This window comes from Volvox carteri (genome assembly GCF_000143455.1).
Source record: "Volvox carteri f. nagariensis unplaced genomic scaffold VOLCAscaffold_50, whole genome shotgun sequence".
Taxonomy (NCBI): Eukaryota; Viridiplantae; Chlorophyta; class Chlorophyceae; order Chlamydomonadales; family Volvocaceae; genus Volvox; species Volvox carteri.
Window position 1 is genome coordinate 60,734 of NW_003307593.1, and position 14,074 is coordinate 74,807.

General features: G+C 55.7%; 3 protein-coding genes across 3 annotated transcripts; all 3 read right to left on the reverse strand.

Annotated features, from left to right (window-relative positions):
• Window positions 1-1,699: 1,699 nt before the first annotated feature.
• VOLCADRAFT_106734 (uncharacterized protein) lies at window positions 1,700-3,204 on the reverse strand. The gene is made up of 2 exons (XM_002955273.1): window positions 2,997-3,204; window positions 1,700-2,405 (listed from the first exon to the last, which is right to left on the reverse strand). Exons 1-2 carry the CDS (start codon window positions 3,105-3,107, stop codon window positions 2,157-2,159), a joined length of 360 nt encoding a protein of 119 aa, XP_002955319.1. The 5' UTR covers window positions 3,108-3,204; the 3' UTR covers window positions 1,700-2,156.
• A 2,827-nt stretch (window positions 3,205-6,031) lies between these two features.
• On the reverse strand, window positions 6,032-7,371 carry VOLCADRAFT_96162 (uncharacterized protein; the record flags this gene model as incomplete). The annotated part of the gene is made up of 2 exons (XM_002955274.1): window positions 6,032-6,280; window positions 7,255-7,371. The coding sequence occupies 2 exons, from the start codon at window positions 7,369-7,371 to the stop codon at window positions 6,032-6,034; spliced, it is 366 nt and encodes a 121-aa protein (XP_002955320.1).
• A 5,033-nt stretch (window positions 7,372-12,404) lies between these two features.
• VOLCADRAFT_65711 (uncharacterized protein) lies at window positions 12,405-13,951 on the reverse strand (the record flags this gene model as incomplete). The annotated part of the gene is made up of 4 exons (XM_002955275.1): window positions 12,405-12,556; window positions 12,651-12,728; window positions 13,683-13,760; window positions 13,855-13,951. Coding segments are annotated over 4 exons (405 nt in total), but the record flags the coding sequence as incomplete, so codon positions are not given.
• Window positions 13,952-14,074: the final 123 nt, after the last annotated feature.

The following is a 14,074-nucleotide window of genomic DNA, read 5'->3' on the forward strand; positions in this document are numbered from 1 at the left end:
TGTGAGCTGACCAGGAATGGAGTTGAGCAGCCGTTGATCTGGCAGATTCCGTGGGATGCCGGTGGTGGGTGCGGAACCTGAGCGATCCACTGAGAAGTTGACTAGGGTGACTGGATGAGGGTGCCCCGAAATACCGGGGAAGGCAGGGTTTCGCGGGGTAGCGGCCACGGGTGAAGATGTGGCCCCCTGTCCCACACGTCATACATTGATAAAGAACGGGGCGATGTGGGGGCAATGCGAAGCAGTCAGAGGGATGCGGATCTGATCGGACTGGGAGCAAACCTTGCAAATGTTATATATTGCACACCACAGCAGGTGTAGGACCTTGTGATACCCCAGGTGCTAATACTGATGGGCTGCTGTAGCTCTTATCGTCGGTTATGTACGGCAGGTGGTGGGGTGCTGAGGTCAAAACGTGTAACTTAGCCGTGTAGCTGCGTGCCTGTCCTCTAGTGAGATGAAATGTATTCTATACGCATATACGTGCACGTACATTCCACCGCCGATGGCACGCTTCCGACCAACCAAGCAATTAAGGATGCATAGCATTACCGCGGGAATGAGGAGTCGTGCTTGGCTGGCGGCTGGCAGCACAGCACAGCGCAGCGCAGCAAAGATTTCAAGAAAGGCTTCTAGCGCGCAAACAGCAAATCCTGGTTAGAGCTGCCGGCCGCCTGCCAAACATGATGTTGCTCTGTGGTGGGGTGCGTGTCCGTATGCGCATGCCTGGATCATGTTCGCACAGCATTGCTTTTCTTTGGTTGTGATCCGTAACCAACCTCCCTTCATCATGCTTTCCCTTGGCGCGCCCCACTCGGCCACAATGGCTTGGTGAGGTGCGCTGCCCTCAGGGTGCTGCGGCCACTAGAGGATGTGTAGGATTGTAAGTGTACGGCATTACAGCTTCCGCCTCGTGGGTCATTGATGTACCGCATGCTGTGCTGTACTGTACATGTATGTCGTACTGTGTCGTACTATAGAGTTGTAGTATCGCGCTTGATATGCTATGATGACCCGGTAGTAGATACATCACACGCGGACTTGTCCACACACGCACCCTCCTTCCGCTTGTTTCTCACTGTTTGTCTGCATGAACCCGGTCCTGCAATCAACGTGAGGAGACAGCGCGGTCCTCCTGCTGCTGCTGCTACTGCCGAAGGTGAGTCCCTCCTAGAGCTGCGGTTACAAGCACTTGTGTAAGACAAATCTCTTGTACATGTGTGTACGGCAAGTACCCGGGGGTGTTGCCAAAGGAAGGGTAGGGTGGTTACTCTTTTTGGTCCGGCCCCTGGGTGCTGTTTCCAGACGGGTTCGAACCCCATCGCGATGGAGGGTACCGCGGCTCGTGTAACTGCACACCTCGAGGCAGCGCTCGTGCGTTTCACTGCCCGGGCTGTGTGCGCTGCCGAGGAGAGAGCTGTTGCCGTGAACGGTCCGCGGCACTCGTGACGGAAGTGCCGGGTGTATTTGAGCCGTGTGCAAGAAGCCCTCACCCTAACCACGTGTGCAAGAGCCTGCGTCATTGAGCGAGTTGTCGAAATCCCCTTCTTGTAGGCTAGCGAAGTTGCAGCATTAATGAGGCTTTACGTTTGTTGACCGTGTAAAAGCCCAACTGGGAGATGCAGAAGGGAAGTGCCATAACAGCTGATGATGGGGTTGGTGCCACTTGCGGTGAACGCGCGAGTGCCGCTCTTCAGCTCCAACTTAGAGATTTACATATGTCCATGCCTTTCCCCCTTCCACCGTTTTATGTAAGCAAGTTTATCCTTCCTGGCCTACACCGCTCAACACCACCACCACCACCACCAGCAGCCACCAGCAGCAGCCACCAGAGGAGAGGGCCACGCCTTTATCTCGCATAAAGAAAGGCAAGTGACATGTTCGAGCCCAGACCCAACTACCCAACATCAACCTTCAACTACTGCACCGCACATATATATAGCAAACTCGCACAAAAACAGTTTCTTCACAGCAACAGATTCAACCAACTCACGTGCAGGCGCATTCACACGGACACACAAACATACATACAGTCGCACCCGGGGTAACAGCACGCGCGGTGTTGCAACCACCATCTAGACTATCCCCTCTGATGGGATCCCCACCAGAGGGGGTTCTCTCCACCACTGCGCATCTTCATGAATCACGGCATCCATCTAGTCCTGCAGGGTGGCTCTCATCCTGGCCACCCAGCGGCCCAGGTAGGCGGAGGGACTGCCCCACGGGTCGTTCCGGGACACGTCCTCATTCTGGGTGTTGAGCTCGTTCAGCAGGCTGACCTGGGCGGTAGAGGTGAAGTACGGCTTGGCTCGACTGATCCAGTCCCGAAGCCAGGGGGAGGGACTGGCCCATGGTTCCTTCAAGGACAGCACGTCGTTGTTGTACTCCAGCTCGGACAGCAGGGCCTTATGTTGAGGGGTGGGAGGGGGTAAGGGGGGCAGGCGGGCAGGCACGGGTTGATCAGACGGCGGCAAGCGGGCCGGGGATGTGGAGGACGGTGGGGGAGATAATAGCGTAGACAGAACAGAGCGGTCGAAGATCAAAACAGCATCTGCAGCAGCAGGGCATCGGTTCTTTCTTCACTACAGCGTGGTGCTGGGATTGGCCGTACTGGGATTGGCCGTACGTGCAGGTCGTTAGAAGGCCGATCCGAAACCATCAAAGCCACAACGGCGATGGAAATGATGTACGCCACGCCGCGGCGAAGGAGCACATTTCCTTTCTCCCCCGATTTGCGAATTAAGACTCCGGGCGGCGATTACCGCGCGGGAAAAACTACCACTGGAAGCAGCCGGCTGTTCCGGAAGGTGGCGGGAGGTGGCCTAGAGGGCCTTGAGGGAGGCAGTTTCAATAACTCGCACACGAAGTACTCTGTCTCCTCCTAAAACGGAGAATGCAAGACTTGAATACGAAAGAGCGGATACACGGCTGTGCACAAAAGCACAACCATGCGGCCGAGTGAATTCAAGTGTGTGCATGTGTATGTACGCCTGTACCTTTTGGGCGCGGAGCTGCTCGCTGTCAGCCTTGCCGCCTTGTGCGGCCAGCAACACCAGCAGCAGGCACGTCGGAAGCAGCAGACCTAACGAAAATCCGGGACGGACCATCCTGATCGTCGTATGTCCCAAATCTCAAACAGGAATGTGCGGGACAAGTCGCGTAACACAATGCCCGAATTGGAAAAGTAGGATGCTCTTCCAGATGTAAATTACCAATTTTCCCATAACCTGCCGATTGCACCTGGGGGGATTTTACGTTCTTGCGGCAGTGTACATTCCCACGTGTACGGTGTTCGTAAAGCCCTTGATGTGACAGCAGTACCTGCACGATGCACCTCATGGCTGGGGAACGTTCACATCAACTCCCACAGCAGTCATCATCATCGCTTTACACGAACATCCGATTCCCATGCCCATTGGACGTCGGGCACATACATGCATACATATAGCATCCAAGGAAGCTTAATCCTCAACAACTTATTAACTGGCTGAACGAGGCAATGAACTCTACGGCTGTTCGCCAAGTTATGCCGGCTGTCGTGGCTTTAAAGCGTGCAATTCTCAGAAGTGGCTGCTTGGGTTGGGACTCAGGTGGATCTCTTGTTGAATTGTTACTGAGTGGGAGGCTTCTGGGCCACTTGAACACATTGTCATTTCTATGGTTTATCACCATACAGCACCATTCACCATTACCACACTGTACTACGCCATACGAACTGGAAGTCCAAGGCGGTTGATCCTGCCTTCTAGGATCCCTCCTCATCCATTCACCCGAACATCCGCAGAGACAGGGGGTTCAACAATCCAGCGTGCAAATCTCGATCCATCAACTGTGACCTCAACTCCACATCTCAGCAGCTAGCCATAATCTCACGCTCCTGACAATATCGAGGGTCTCCCCAGGAAACAAACCCAGGACCTTAAATTGTACAAGACAGTATTGTCAACCAGACCAACCTGCATCACTCCTAATCACTATCCGTCTGCCGCCATGTCAGCAAGGAATTGGGACAAAAACTGCGAGCGGGCATTGCGTGCAAAGTATTGCTACTTAGTAGCAATCGAGGGCTAGCTCGACCACTAATCGCACGACACCGCAACCCCAGGCGGGCCGACTCAGGCGGGCCGACTCAGGCGGGATCGCCCACGGCTGTGAACATGCCTGCGTTGTTCACAGCACACTCACTAATTGGCCCGTTAGCCTTCACCACCACATATCGGCGGTGATGCCATCTTCAACCCGGGGGAGGGACTTGTTACACACACATATAAGCTTATATACACACACATACACTGCAGCAGCGGCAGCGGCAGCGCATACCGGAAACACTGCGACGGCTACGGGCGGTCAAGTGGGAACGGGAGCACAAGGAAACTCTCTGGTGCCTGGCCGCTCCCCTGCCCGGCAACACGCGGTGTGGCTGTGGCGGATTCGGAGGAGCGGCATGACCGCAGCAGGCGCTGCAGTGCTCCCCGCGTGCACATCAATCCTGGTAGTGCCCAGTGGAGCAGGCGGCGATACAGCAGATCGCGGCCTACGTGTCCGGACCCATATCCCGGGCGATCGTGTGGCTCGCAGAAGCACCGGCAGGGTTGCAGCGGTGCGTGTGGGATGTGGTCAGCCTCGCGGCGCTGTCCACCATGGAACGTGCACACAGGCGGGGCTGCAGGCAGCAACCGGTTAGCGCGAATTTCTTGAACTCTGCCCACTCCCCCGCAACGCAGAATCGGGTGAGGGACCGAGCTTTCTAATAGGGCCTCGTGCCTTAATAGGGAGGGGTAGGGTCTGTACAGGGTTTCCGGGTTTCCTGTGTCTTATAATTAGTGAACCCTCACCCCAAGGCCGGATCAGCCAAGGATGGAGTGGAGTCTTGTTTCGTGTTTCAGGCTCAGTGCGCAAACTCTCGTGACGGAGCTTTGACTCGTTAGAGCGTGTGCACGTGCAACGCCGCGCAACCCCCGGGGGAGGAGAGCGGAGCTAGCGGACCTGCTACTCTCGGCTGCTTAGGGGGAAGCAGGGGCCCCTCTCGCCCCTCTCCCATCTGCCCGAGGGAAATTAGGCGGTCTTTTTGCTGGGGCTGGGTAGCAGCCCCTGGCCAAGTGTCAGGCCCCGTCAGATACTTGTAAACTTCACAACACATACATGCACACTCACACTTGTGTATAATGAGGATATGTCATGTGTTGTGTGAGTCTTACATACGCACGACTCTTCCCTCCCTCCTCCCTCCTTCCTCCCTCCTTCCTCCCTCCTCCCTCCCTCCTTCCTCCCTCCTCCCTCCCTCCTTCCTCCCTCCTTCCTCCCTCCTCCCTCCCTCCTTCCTCCCTCCTCCCTCCCTGCAAGTAATTCGTTCCTTCCTAGCCCTGCACCGCGTCAGTCAGCCAGCAGAGCAGTAGTGAACCACGCCTTGTTATCTTGCATGGATAAAAAGGCACATGACATGCCCGCAACCAGATCCAACTAACCAACAGCAACATTCCACTAGTGCATCGCAAATCGCACATGCACACAGCAAACTCGCTGCAGCTAAACTGAGTGTGAACATAAACCGAGTCAATTAACGAGAGGGGTACGGAAGAGCATATGTCCGTACTCACGCACATACATTCACACCCGGGCTAACAGAGCGCGCTATATAGCCTTCTACTGCTTATGTCCACCGCCTCACATCTACCAACACCCCAACCCCCACAGCCACCGCCTCACAAAGCGGGGCCCTGAACCTTGGCAGGTATTAACGAGTCCGGCGGAGCTACCCCCTTTCGTGATGTACATATAAACATTCATCTACTCATGTGCCTGCTGTCCCTATCCGTGAATGTTGCATATCTTCTGAAGCCGCCACGTGCCGTACACGTTTAATGCCGCTGGCTAGCCGGGGTGGACTCGGATTGGTCCAATAGTTCCAGAGCCCGCGAACCTTGCTGTTAGACATGCTCTCCCGCCTTAATCGATTTCGGGCCGACCCAAATTTGAACCAATGACCTTTAATCAGGTCGCACATTCGTATCCTAGGTAGTGGTCTCTCCGACTAGTCCTGCAGGGTGGCTCTCATCCTGGCTATCCAGCTATCCAGATAGGCGGAGGGAGTGTCCCAGGGATTCATGGGGTCCGTGTGCGCGTTCTGTGCGTTGAGCTCATCCAATAGGCTGACCTGGGCGGGAGAGGTAAAGTACTTTGTGGCTCGATAAGTCCAGTAGCTTAGCCAGACGGAAGGATGGACCCATGGTTCCTTCAGGGCCAGTGCGTTTTTGTTGTACTCCAGCTCGGACAGCATGGCCTTATGGTGAAGGGTGGGAGGGGGTAAAGGGGGCGGGCGGGCAGGCACGGATTCATCAGACGGCGGTCAGCAGGGGAGGCGGGAAGGGGCCATGGAAGGCCGGCGGGCGGGGTGACGGGTTTCCCCGAGCGGCAGTATGTGCAGCAGCAGCAACAGCAGGCGGCTGGCAGAGGTTAAGGCCTGGCTTCTGCTCCCGGCGCGTCCCGGCGCGTCCGGGTTCAAATCCGCCTGCCGGCCTCTCGGGGTGTTTGAGAGGTGATGAAATGGGAGGTGGCCCCACATCTTGTGGACGGTGTAGGACGTGATAAAATCAACTCGCGAGCAGACCAGAAACTAAGTTGACGCGCCGTTGATTCGCTAGATTTGGTTGGATGCTGGTGGTGAGTTGCCAAACTCAAAGAGTACACTCTGAAGTCGGATGGGGTGAATGGCTTAGGGTGCCCCTCTAGCATGGGAGAGCAGGGAATTGCCTCGGGAAGGAGGCCACTGGTGAAGCTTAACCACCCTGTAACAACATCAACAGCAGCAACAGCAACAGCAGCAGCAGCAGCAGCAGCGGCGGCGGCGGCGGCGGCAGCACTGCCACGTGTTATAACTAGCCTAAGAGGCACTACTTGAACCCTGCGGGCGATTTGGGGCCCACTTCTTTGGCGTTTCTCCGTCTGTCTGTCAGTCAGTCAGTCTGTTTTTTTCTTATGTTTTGCATGTGTTTGCCCGGACCCAAACCGCATCTCCCGTCTCCTCCGATCCCTAATGCTGATGGGGTATGAGTTCCTTTTCGTTGCTAAAGATAGATAAGGCGGAGAGGGAGGTACAGCCTCCCTCGGGACACTGCGTGAGACGATCTCCACAATCCTGTCACAGCCCCGACATACGGACATACCATGTCCCTTTCTGGACGAGCACACGGCTGTGCACAAAAGCACAACCATGCGGTCGAGTGAATACGAATGTGTGTGTATGTACGTCTGTACCTTTTGAACGCGGAGCTGCTCCGCCGCGTCATCAGCGTTGCCGCCTTGTGCGGCCAGCAACACCAGCAGCAGGCACGTCGGAAGCAGCAGACCTAAGGGAAACTCGGGACGGACCATCCTGATCGTCGTATGCCGCATCGTAATGCAGTTTTTGCGAAGTTATGTGCAGCAGCAGCAACAGCAGCAGCAGCAGCAGGAGCTGGCGAGGGATTCGGCTGCACGAGATCGATACCCCGAAGGATGACTAACGGCAACTTGTAAAACTTGTTAGGGTAAGCAGCACTCCACGGCCTTCCGCAATTATTACGAAGTGATGGCTGTAAGCTTTCCAAACGATTCGGGACTCCGCGACAGGGCCCCACGCATACGTGCGTGAGCGGCAGTACGTACCAGTGCACTCGCATGGCTGGGGAATCAGCTCCCACAGCAGTCATCATCATCGCTTTACACGAACATCCGATTCGCATACCCATTGGACGTCGGGCACATACATGCATACATACATACAGGCAGGCGGCTGGCAGAGGTTAAGGCCTGACTTCTGCTCCCAGTCGACCCAGTCGACCCGGGTTCAAATCCGCCTGCCGGCTCCTCGGGTGTTTGAGGAGTGATGAAATGGGAGGTGGCCCCCCATCTTATGGACGGTGTAGGACGTGATAATATCAACTTGCGAGCTGACCAGGAACTAAGTTAATGCGCCGTTGATCCGCTAGATTTGGTTGGATGCTGGTGGTGAGTTGCCGAACCCAACGAATACATTCTGAAGTCGGATGGGGTGACGGATTAGGGTGCCCCTCTAGCAGGGGAGAGCAGGGACTGCCCCGGGAAAGGGGGCCGCTGGCGAAGTTAACCACCCTGTAACAACATACATACATACAGCATCCAAGGAAGCTGAATCCTCAACAATTTATTAACTGGCTGAGCATTCTCTTGCAGAGAGGCAATGAACTCTACGGCTGTTCGCCAAGTTATGCCGGCTGTCGTGGCTTTAAAGCGTGCAATTCTGAGAAGTGGCTGCTTGGGTTGGGACCCAGGTGGATCTCTTGTGACTGCGACCCATGGGTCAGCAACGAAGACTTTATTCACAGCGGAACGAGAAATTTCGCGCCTCCACGCAACAAGTATACCTCAAAACATATGCGTTTGGCAGCTGTGCCTTCACATCACAAACAGAGCTCCTGATAGTGAAGGCAGAATCACGAATGACAGGAGTACACAGCTGTATTTACGACTTGTTCAATGCCCCGGTGGCCCTTAAACCCAATATTTTACCTTTATGCAGTCTCGGTGCCCGACGGCGGCGCCCCAACGATGTCGCCGTCGTGCTTGCGCAGCCAGCAACAACTCACTTTGATGACGGGGTCGTTCGAGCACCACCCGGTGCGTGAAATGACGGAATTTCCATCGACCCCTACCAGCTATGTTACCCTCATGTAATATACTCTTGCCTACCTGCTGCCACTGCATTGCACTGCCCCGGCAATCCCAACCACATGGAACAAACACCAGGTCAGTATTGCATAAGGGAAGCTCGGGGCTGCACCGAGGCACCTTTATGCAACCGCACATGCACACACGGCCTCCGGGTCAACGGGCGCCTCCAACTTCCCCCGGGTCAATGCCGTGCCGGTGACTCCACGCACGCCCTCTCGCTTTGCGTCTTGCCGGCAGCTCGCATTTGAGTGGCACACCGTAGTCCACCCACACAACGGGTTCGCCTCGAAGTGCCGTGAGCCAGCACCCGTGCTGAATCACCTGCAAACAGCACCTACAAGGCTACCGCAAGCTCGCCCGGGCCCAGCAGCGAGTCCACTCAACGCATGACTCCTTTTCAGGGATGGAGAACTAGGGCGAAACGTGAACGACCTCGGGCTCAGGATTGAAGAAACCCGGTGTGCAATCCAAATCGTCCGGAGTTCTGTTGAGCGCATGTTTGGGGTGATGGCTGGGCTTGGCCGGACGACAACTGCGTGATGAAGAAGTGCGAAGATGGAAAAACAGATTTCCTGTTGCCCAATGGCCGATTCCTTCAGGAGGATGCTAACCTCTCCCCACACCCGCAACAATGCCGAGCACTTTACACCTTGCATCGCAGTCGATGGACGAACCGGTTTCCGCTGTACTCTCCACCTGAGATTGGAACGGTTTCGTCGACAGAGAATCGTTTCTGAACGTGATGTTAACCCGTTCGTAGTCATCACGTACACGTGTCCTGCTGTCCAGCTTTCCTGTGTGTAAGGCTGTGGTGATCTGCATTGCCCACCGGGACCACTGCTCTGCTGCATTTTGGGTTTTTGTCCAGAACCGCTGTCAATCGCTTGGCTGGCTGGTGAAACCATCTAGCCTTTTACGGATGTCCAGCAGGTCGTACGAGACCTTGCTTAAGCGCAAGGATCCAGGTTCCAGGGAAAACTGGCTCGAGGATCTTACTCCGCAAAGCCTGGTCAAGCTGAGCGGCTGTGTGATGACACCACAGCTGGCGGGTGCCAAGGTAGCCGGGATGGTGGATGTTGCGGATCCGCGGATAAAGGGGGACCTGCCGAGACGCTGCTGTGGAAGCGGAGACGCGGATCAGCCTTGCAGTTCTCCCAAATGGCCTGCCGGCGGCGGCACTGGTACTCATAGAAATCAATTTTTCTCTCTTGGAGGCCAAGGATTTGAAAGCCTTTTTCTTTTGTCTTAGCTGCCATCCGCAGCATTGTGTACAATCTTGCTGCTTTTTTGTTCAACCACCGTAAGGATGGGCGTCTGCAGAAATCCGTGCGTTCCGCTGGCTGGGTGCTCCGTTTGCCTGGCCTCCCTGGAGCTCTCCCATCGTCCTGGTATTTTCCTCTGGCTTGATCATCGACACAACCTGCAGGTCTGCTGTACGCACGCCCCCGCTTGGCATGGAATCGGAGGGGCAATCATATATTTGCCCTTGGCGCTTATTTTCCTTACCTTCCTAACACTCCCTTCTTTTCCCTCGTGCAGGCGGCGACCGCTTCCAGTTTGAGCGGTTGGGCTACTTTGCAGTGGACCCAGACTCCACAGCGGAGACCCTCGTGTTCAGCGTGACCGCATGGTGATGCTCAAGGAGTCCAAACCCGTGGCTACCGGGAGATGAGCCGGCGGCAACGTAGCAGGCGCCCTGCTCTGCCCTGCCCTTCCTTCCACAACCCCTCCACCCCTCCACCTGCCTTAATAGACCTTCTCCCCGGTATTATAACTCTGGTGGGCAGCCTGCAGGTGGCCGGAGAAGAATACGGCAGCTCACACGCGGCACGGGTGCTGCTGTCCTTCCGCCTTTCACTCTTTCAGCCCTAGGGCCCTACACTCTAGGACGGATAGAGTGTGCCACTGGGATGTACCAGGACGCCACATGTGGATGGGAGCCCCCGCGACAGCCGTTTCCGCCGTGTTGCAAAACCAAATAGACGATGGTCATGATGTGCTTGGTTGATCTACTAGTTGGCTGGTTGGATGGCTAGCTGGTTGGATGGCTTGGCTGCCGGGGTGATGCCAAGTAGGGACCGATCGGTTGATTTTTCAGCTTTCTAGCTTGCGGCTCCCGGCTGTGTGAGCTTTATGAAGCTGCGGAGGGATGGTCAACTGCGTGGGTGGCAACGAGTCAGCTAGAGGAGGATACCTTTAGCGCTGGAAAGGGACAGTAGGGCCGGACATTACCACATTACCTTGACAGAACCTTTGCAACTATGGTGTGATCCTTCTCCTTCACAACAGGGATTTAATCCAGGTTGCTGCTTGACAAGTAAAGATTCGTACTTAAATATGTTTTCAGGACGACTCGGTGAGACTTCAATGTGCATACATTCAGGCGCAACTCACTGTTTCATCGCTAAGGCTTTGGCAGACTGACTTGGATTAGCCTTACAACTATTACCCTGCACACCGGTACGACTTACTGGCGCGTCGTACGCGTGCGTGATGGTGAATGCAAAACTTGCCTTTGCATCGGAAGGCTTCGAGCCGAAGTTCGTTTTCTCATATTACCGATCTTTAAACGTCTGCTGATGTGGGTCAGGAAGATACCGTGCAGAAGTATTCTGCAATCTTGCTGCAAATGACAACATAGTTGAACAGCTTAACCAGGCAAACAGAAAGACAGCAACTAGCAGCAACATTCAGTCTTACAGAATTGCACCAGGGCCATACCAAAGATCTCGTCTGCACTCTTTTCCTTTCACATCCCTTCGCTTCATCTGCCGCTACCAAACATGGTCATCACCGTCAACTCACTCCTGAGCCGCAAAGGATCAATCGAACAATCAGCGAAGACGCATCATAAAGCTTACAACTACTCAAGATGCCGCCTGTCTGAACAGCATACTAGAGGACATCAAGCTCCAAAGCCTGAGGCGAAGCCTCCTTACACCACAAGATACTCAAAACCACAATCAATACCTCAAGCATCTATAACCATAACCATCCATACTAAATAGTGGGATGCACAACACATATGTACAACCATCGCTCAGCGCAAGGCCCACCTAGGACAACCAAAAGCCTGAGACGACAAATATCGGCTGCCAACCGACCAAGTGCTCTCACCGGGCACTCACAGCACATCCAAAGCACGAGGCAATTCATGCCCACGGGCACAGGACAGTCATGGCTCCTCATTAAGCGCCACAACAACCATCGCTCAGCGCAAGGCCCACCTAGGACAACCAAAAGCCTGAGACGACAAACATCGGCTGCCAACCGACCAAGTGCTCTCACCGGGCACTCACAGCACATCCAAAGCACGAGGCAATTCATGCCCACGGGCACAGGACAGTCATGGCTCCTCACTAAGCGCCACAACAACCATCGCTCAGCGCAAGGCCCACCTAGGACCACCAAAAGCCTGAGACGACAAACATCGGCTGCCAACCGACCAAGTGCTCTCACCGGGCACTCACAGCACATCCAAAGCACGAGGCAATGCATGCCCACGGCCACAGGACAAATCATGGCTCCACACAAAGGGCCACAGCTACCATCGCTCAGCGCAAGGCCCACCTAGGACAACCAAAAGCCTGAGACGACAAACATCGGTTGCCAACCGACCAAGTGCTCTCACCGGGCACTCACAGCACATCCAAAGCACGGGGCAATGCATGCCCACGGCCACAGGACCAATCATGGCTCCACACTAAGGGCCACAGCTACCATCGCTCAGCGCAAGGCCCACCTAGGACCACCAAAAGCCTGAGACGACAAACATCGGTTGCCAACCGACCAAGTGCTCTCACCGGGCACTCACAGCACATCCAAAGCACGGGGCAATGCATGCCCACGGCCACAGGACAAATCATGGCTCCACACAAAGGGCCACAGCTACCATCGCTCAGCGCAAGGCCCACCTAGGACCACCAAAAGCCTGAGACGACAAACATCGGTTGCCAACCGACCAAGTGCTCTCACCGGGCACTCACAGCACATCCAAAGCACGGGGCAATGCATGCCCACGGCCACAGGACAAATCATGGCTCCACACAAAGGGCCACAGCTACCATCGCTCAGCGCAAGGCCCACCTAGGACCATCAAAAGCCTGAGACGACAAACATCGGTTGCCAACCGACCAAGTGCTCTCACCGGGCACTCACAGCACATCCAAAGCACGGGGCAATGCATGCCCACGGCCACAGGACAAATCATGGCTCCACACAAAGGGCCACAGCTACCATCGCTCAGCGCAAGGCCCACCTAGGACCACCAAAAGCCTGAGACGACAAACATCGGTTGCCAACCGACCAAGTGCTCTCACCGGGCACTCACAGCACATCCAAAGCACGGGGCAATGCATGCCCACGGCCACAGGACAAATCATGGCTCCTCATTAAGGGCCACAACAACCATCGCTCAGCGCAAGGCCCACCTAGGACAACCAAAAGCCTGAGACGACAAACATCGGTTGCCAACCGACCAAGTGCTCTCACCGGGCACTCACAGCACATCCAAAGCACGGGGCAATGCATGCCCACGGCCACAGGACAAATCATGGCTCCACACAAAGGGCCACAGCTACCATCGCTCAGCGCAAGGCCCACCTAGGACCACCAAAAGCCTGAGACGACAAACATCGGTTGCCAACCGACCAAGTGCTCTCACCGGGCACTCACAGCACATCCAAAGCACGGGGCAATGCATGCCCACGGCCACAGGACAAATCATGGCTCCACACAAAGGGCCACAGCTACCATCGCTCAGCGCAAGGCCCACCTAGGACCACCAAAAGCCTGGGACGACAAACATCGGTTGCCAACCGACCAAGTGCTCTCACCGGGCACTCACAGCACATCCAAAGCACGGGGCAATGCATGCCCACGGCCACAGGACCAATCATGGCTCCACACAAAGGGCCACAGCTACCATCGCTCAGCGCAAGGCCCACCTAGGACCACCAAAAGCCTGAGACGACAAACATCGGTTGCCAACCGACCAAGTGCTCTCACCGGGCACTCACAGCACATCCAAAGCACGGGGCAATGCATGCCCACGGCCACAGGACCAGTCATGGCTCCACACAAAGGGCCACAGCTACCATCGCTCAGCGCAAGGCCCACCTAGGACCACCAAAAGCCTGAGACGACAAACATCGGTTGCCAACCGACCAAGTGCTCTCACCGGGCACTCACAGCACATCCAAAGCACGGGGCAATGCATGCCCACGGCCACAGGACAAATCATGGCTCCACACAAAGGGCCACAGCTACCATCGCTCAGCGCAAGGCCCACCTAGGACCACCAAAAGCCTGAGACGACAAACATCGGTTGCCAACCGACCAAGTGCTCTCACCGGGCACTCACAGCACATCCAAAGCACGGGGCAAT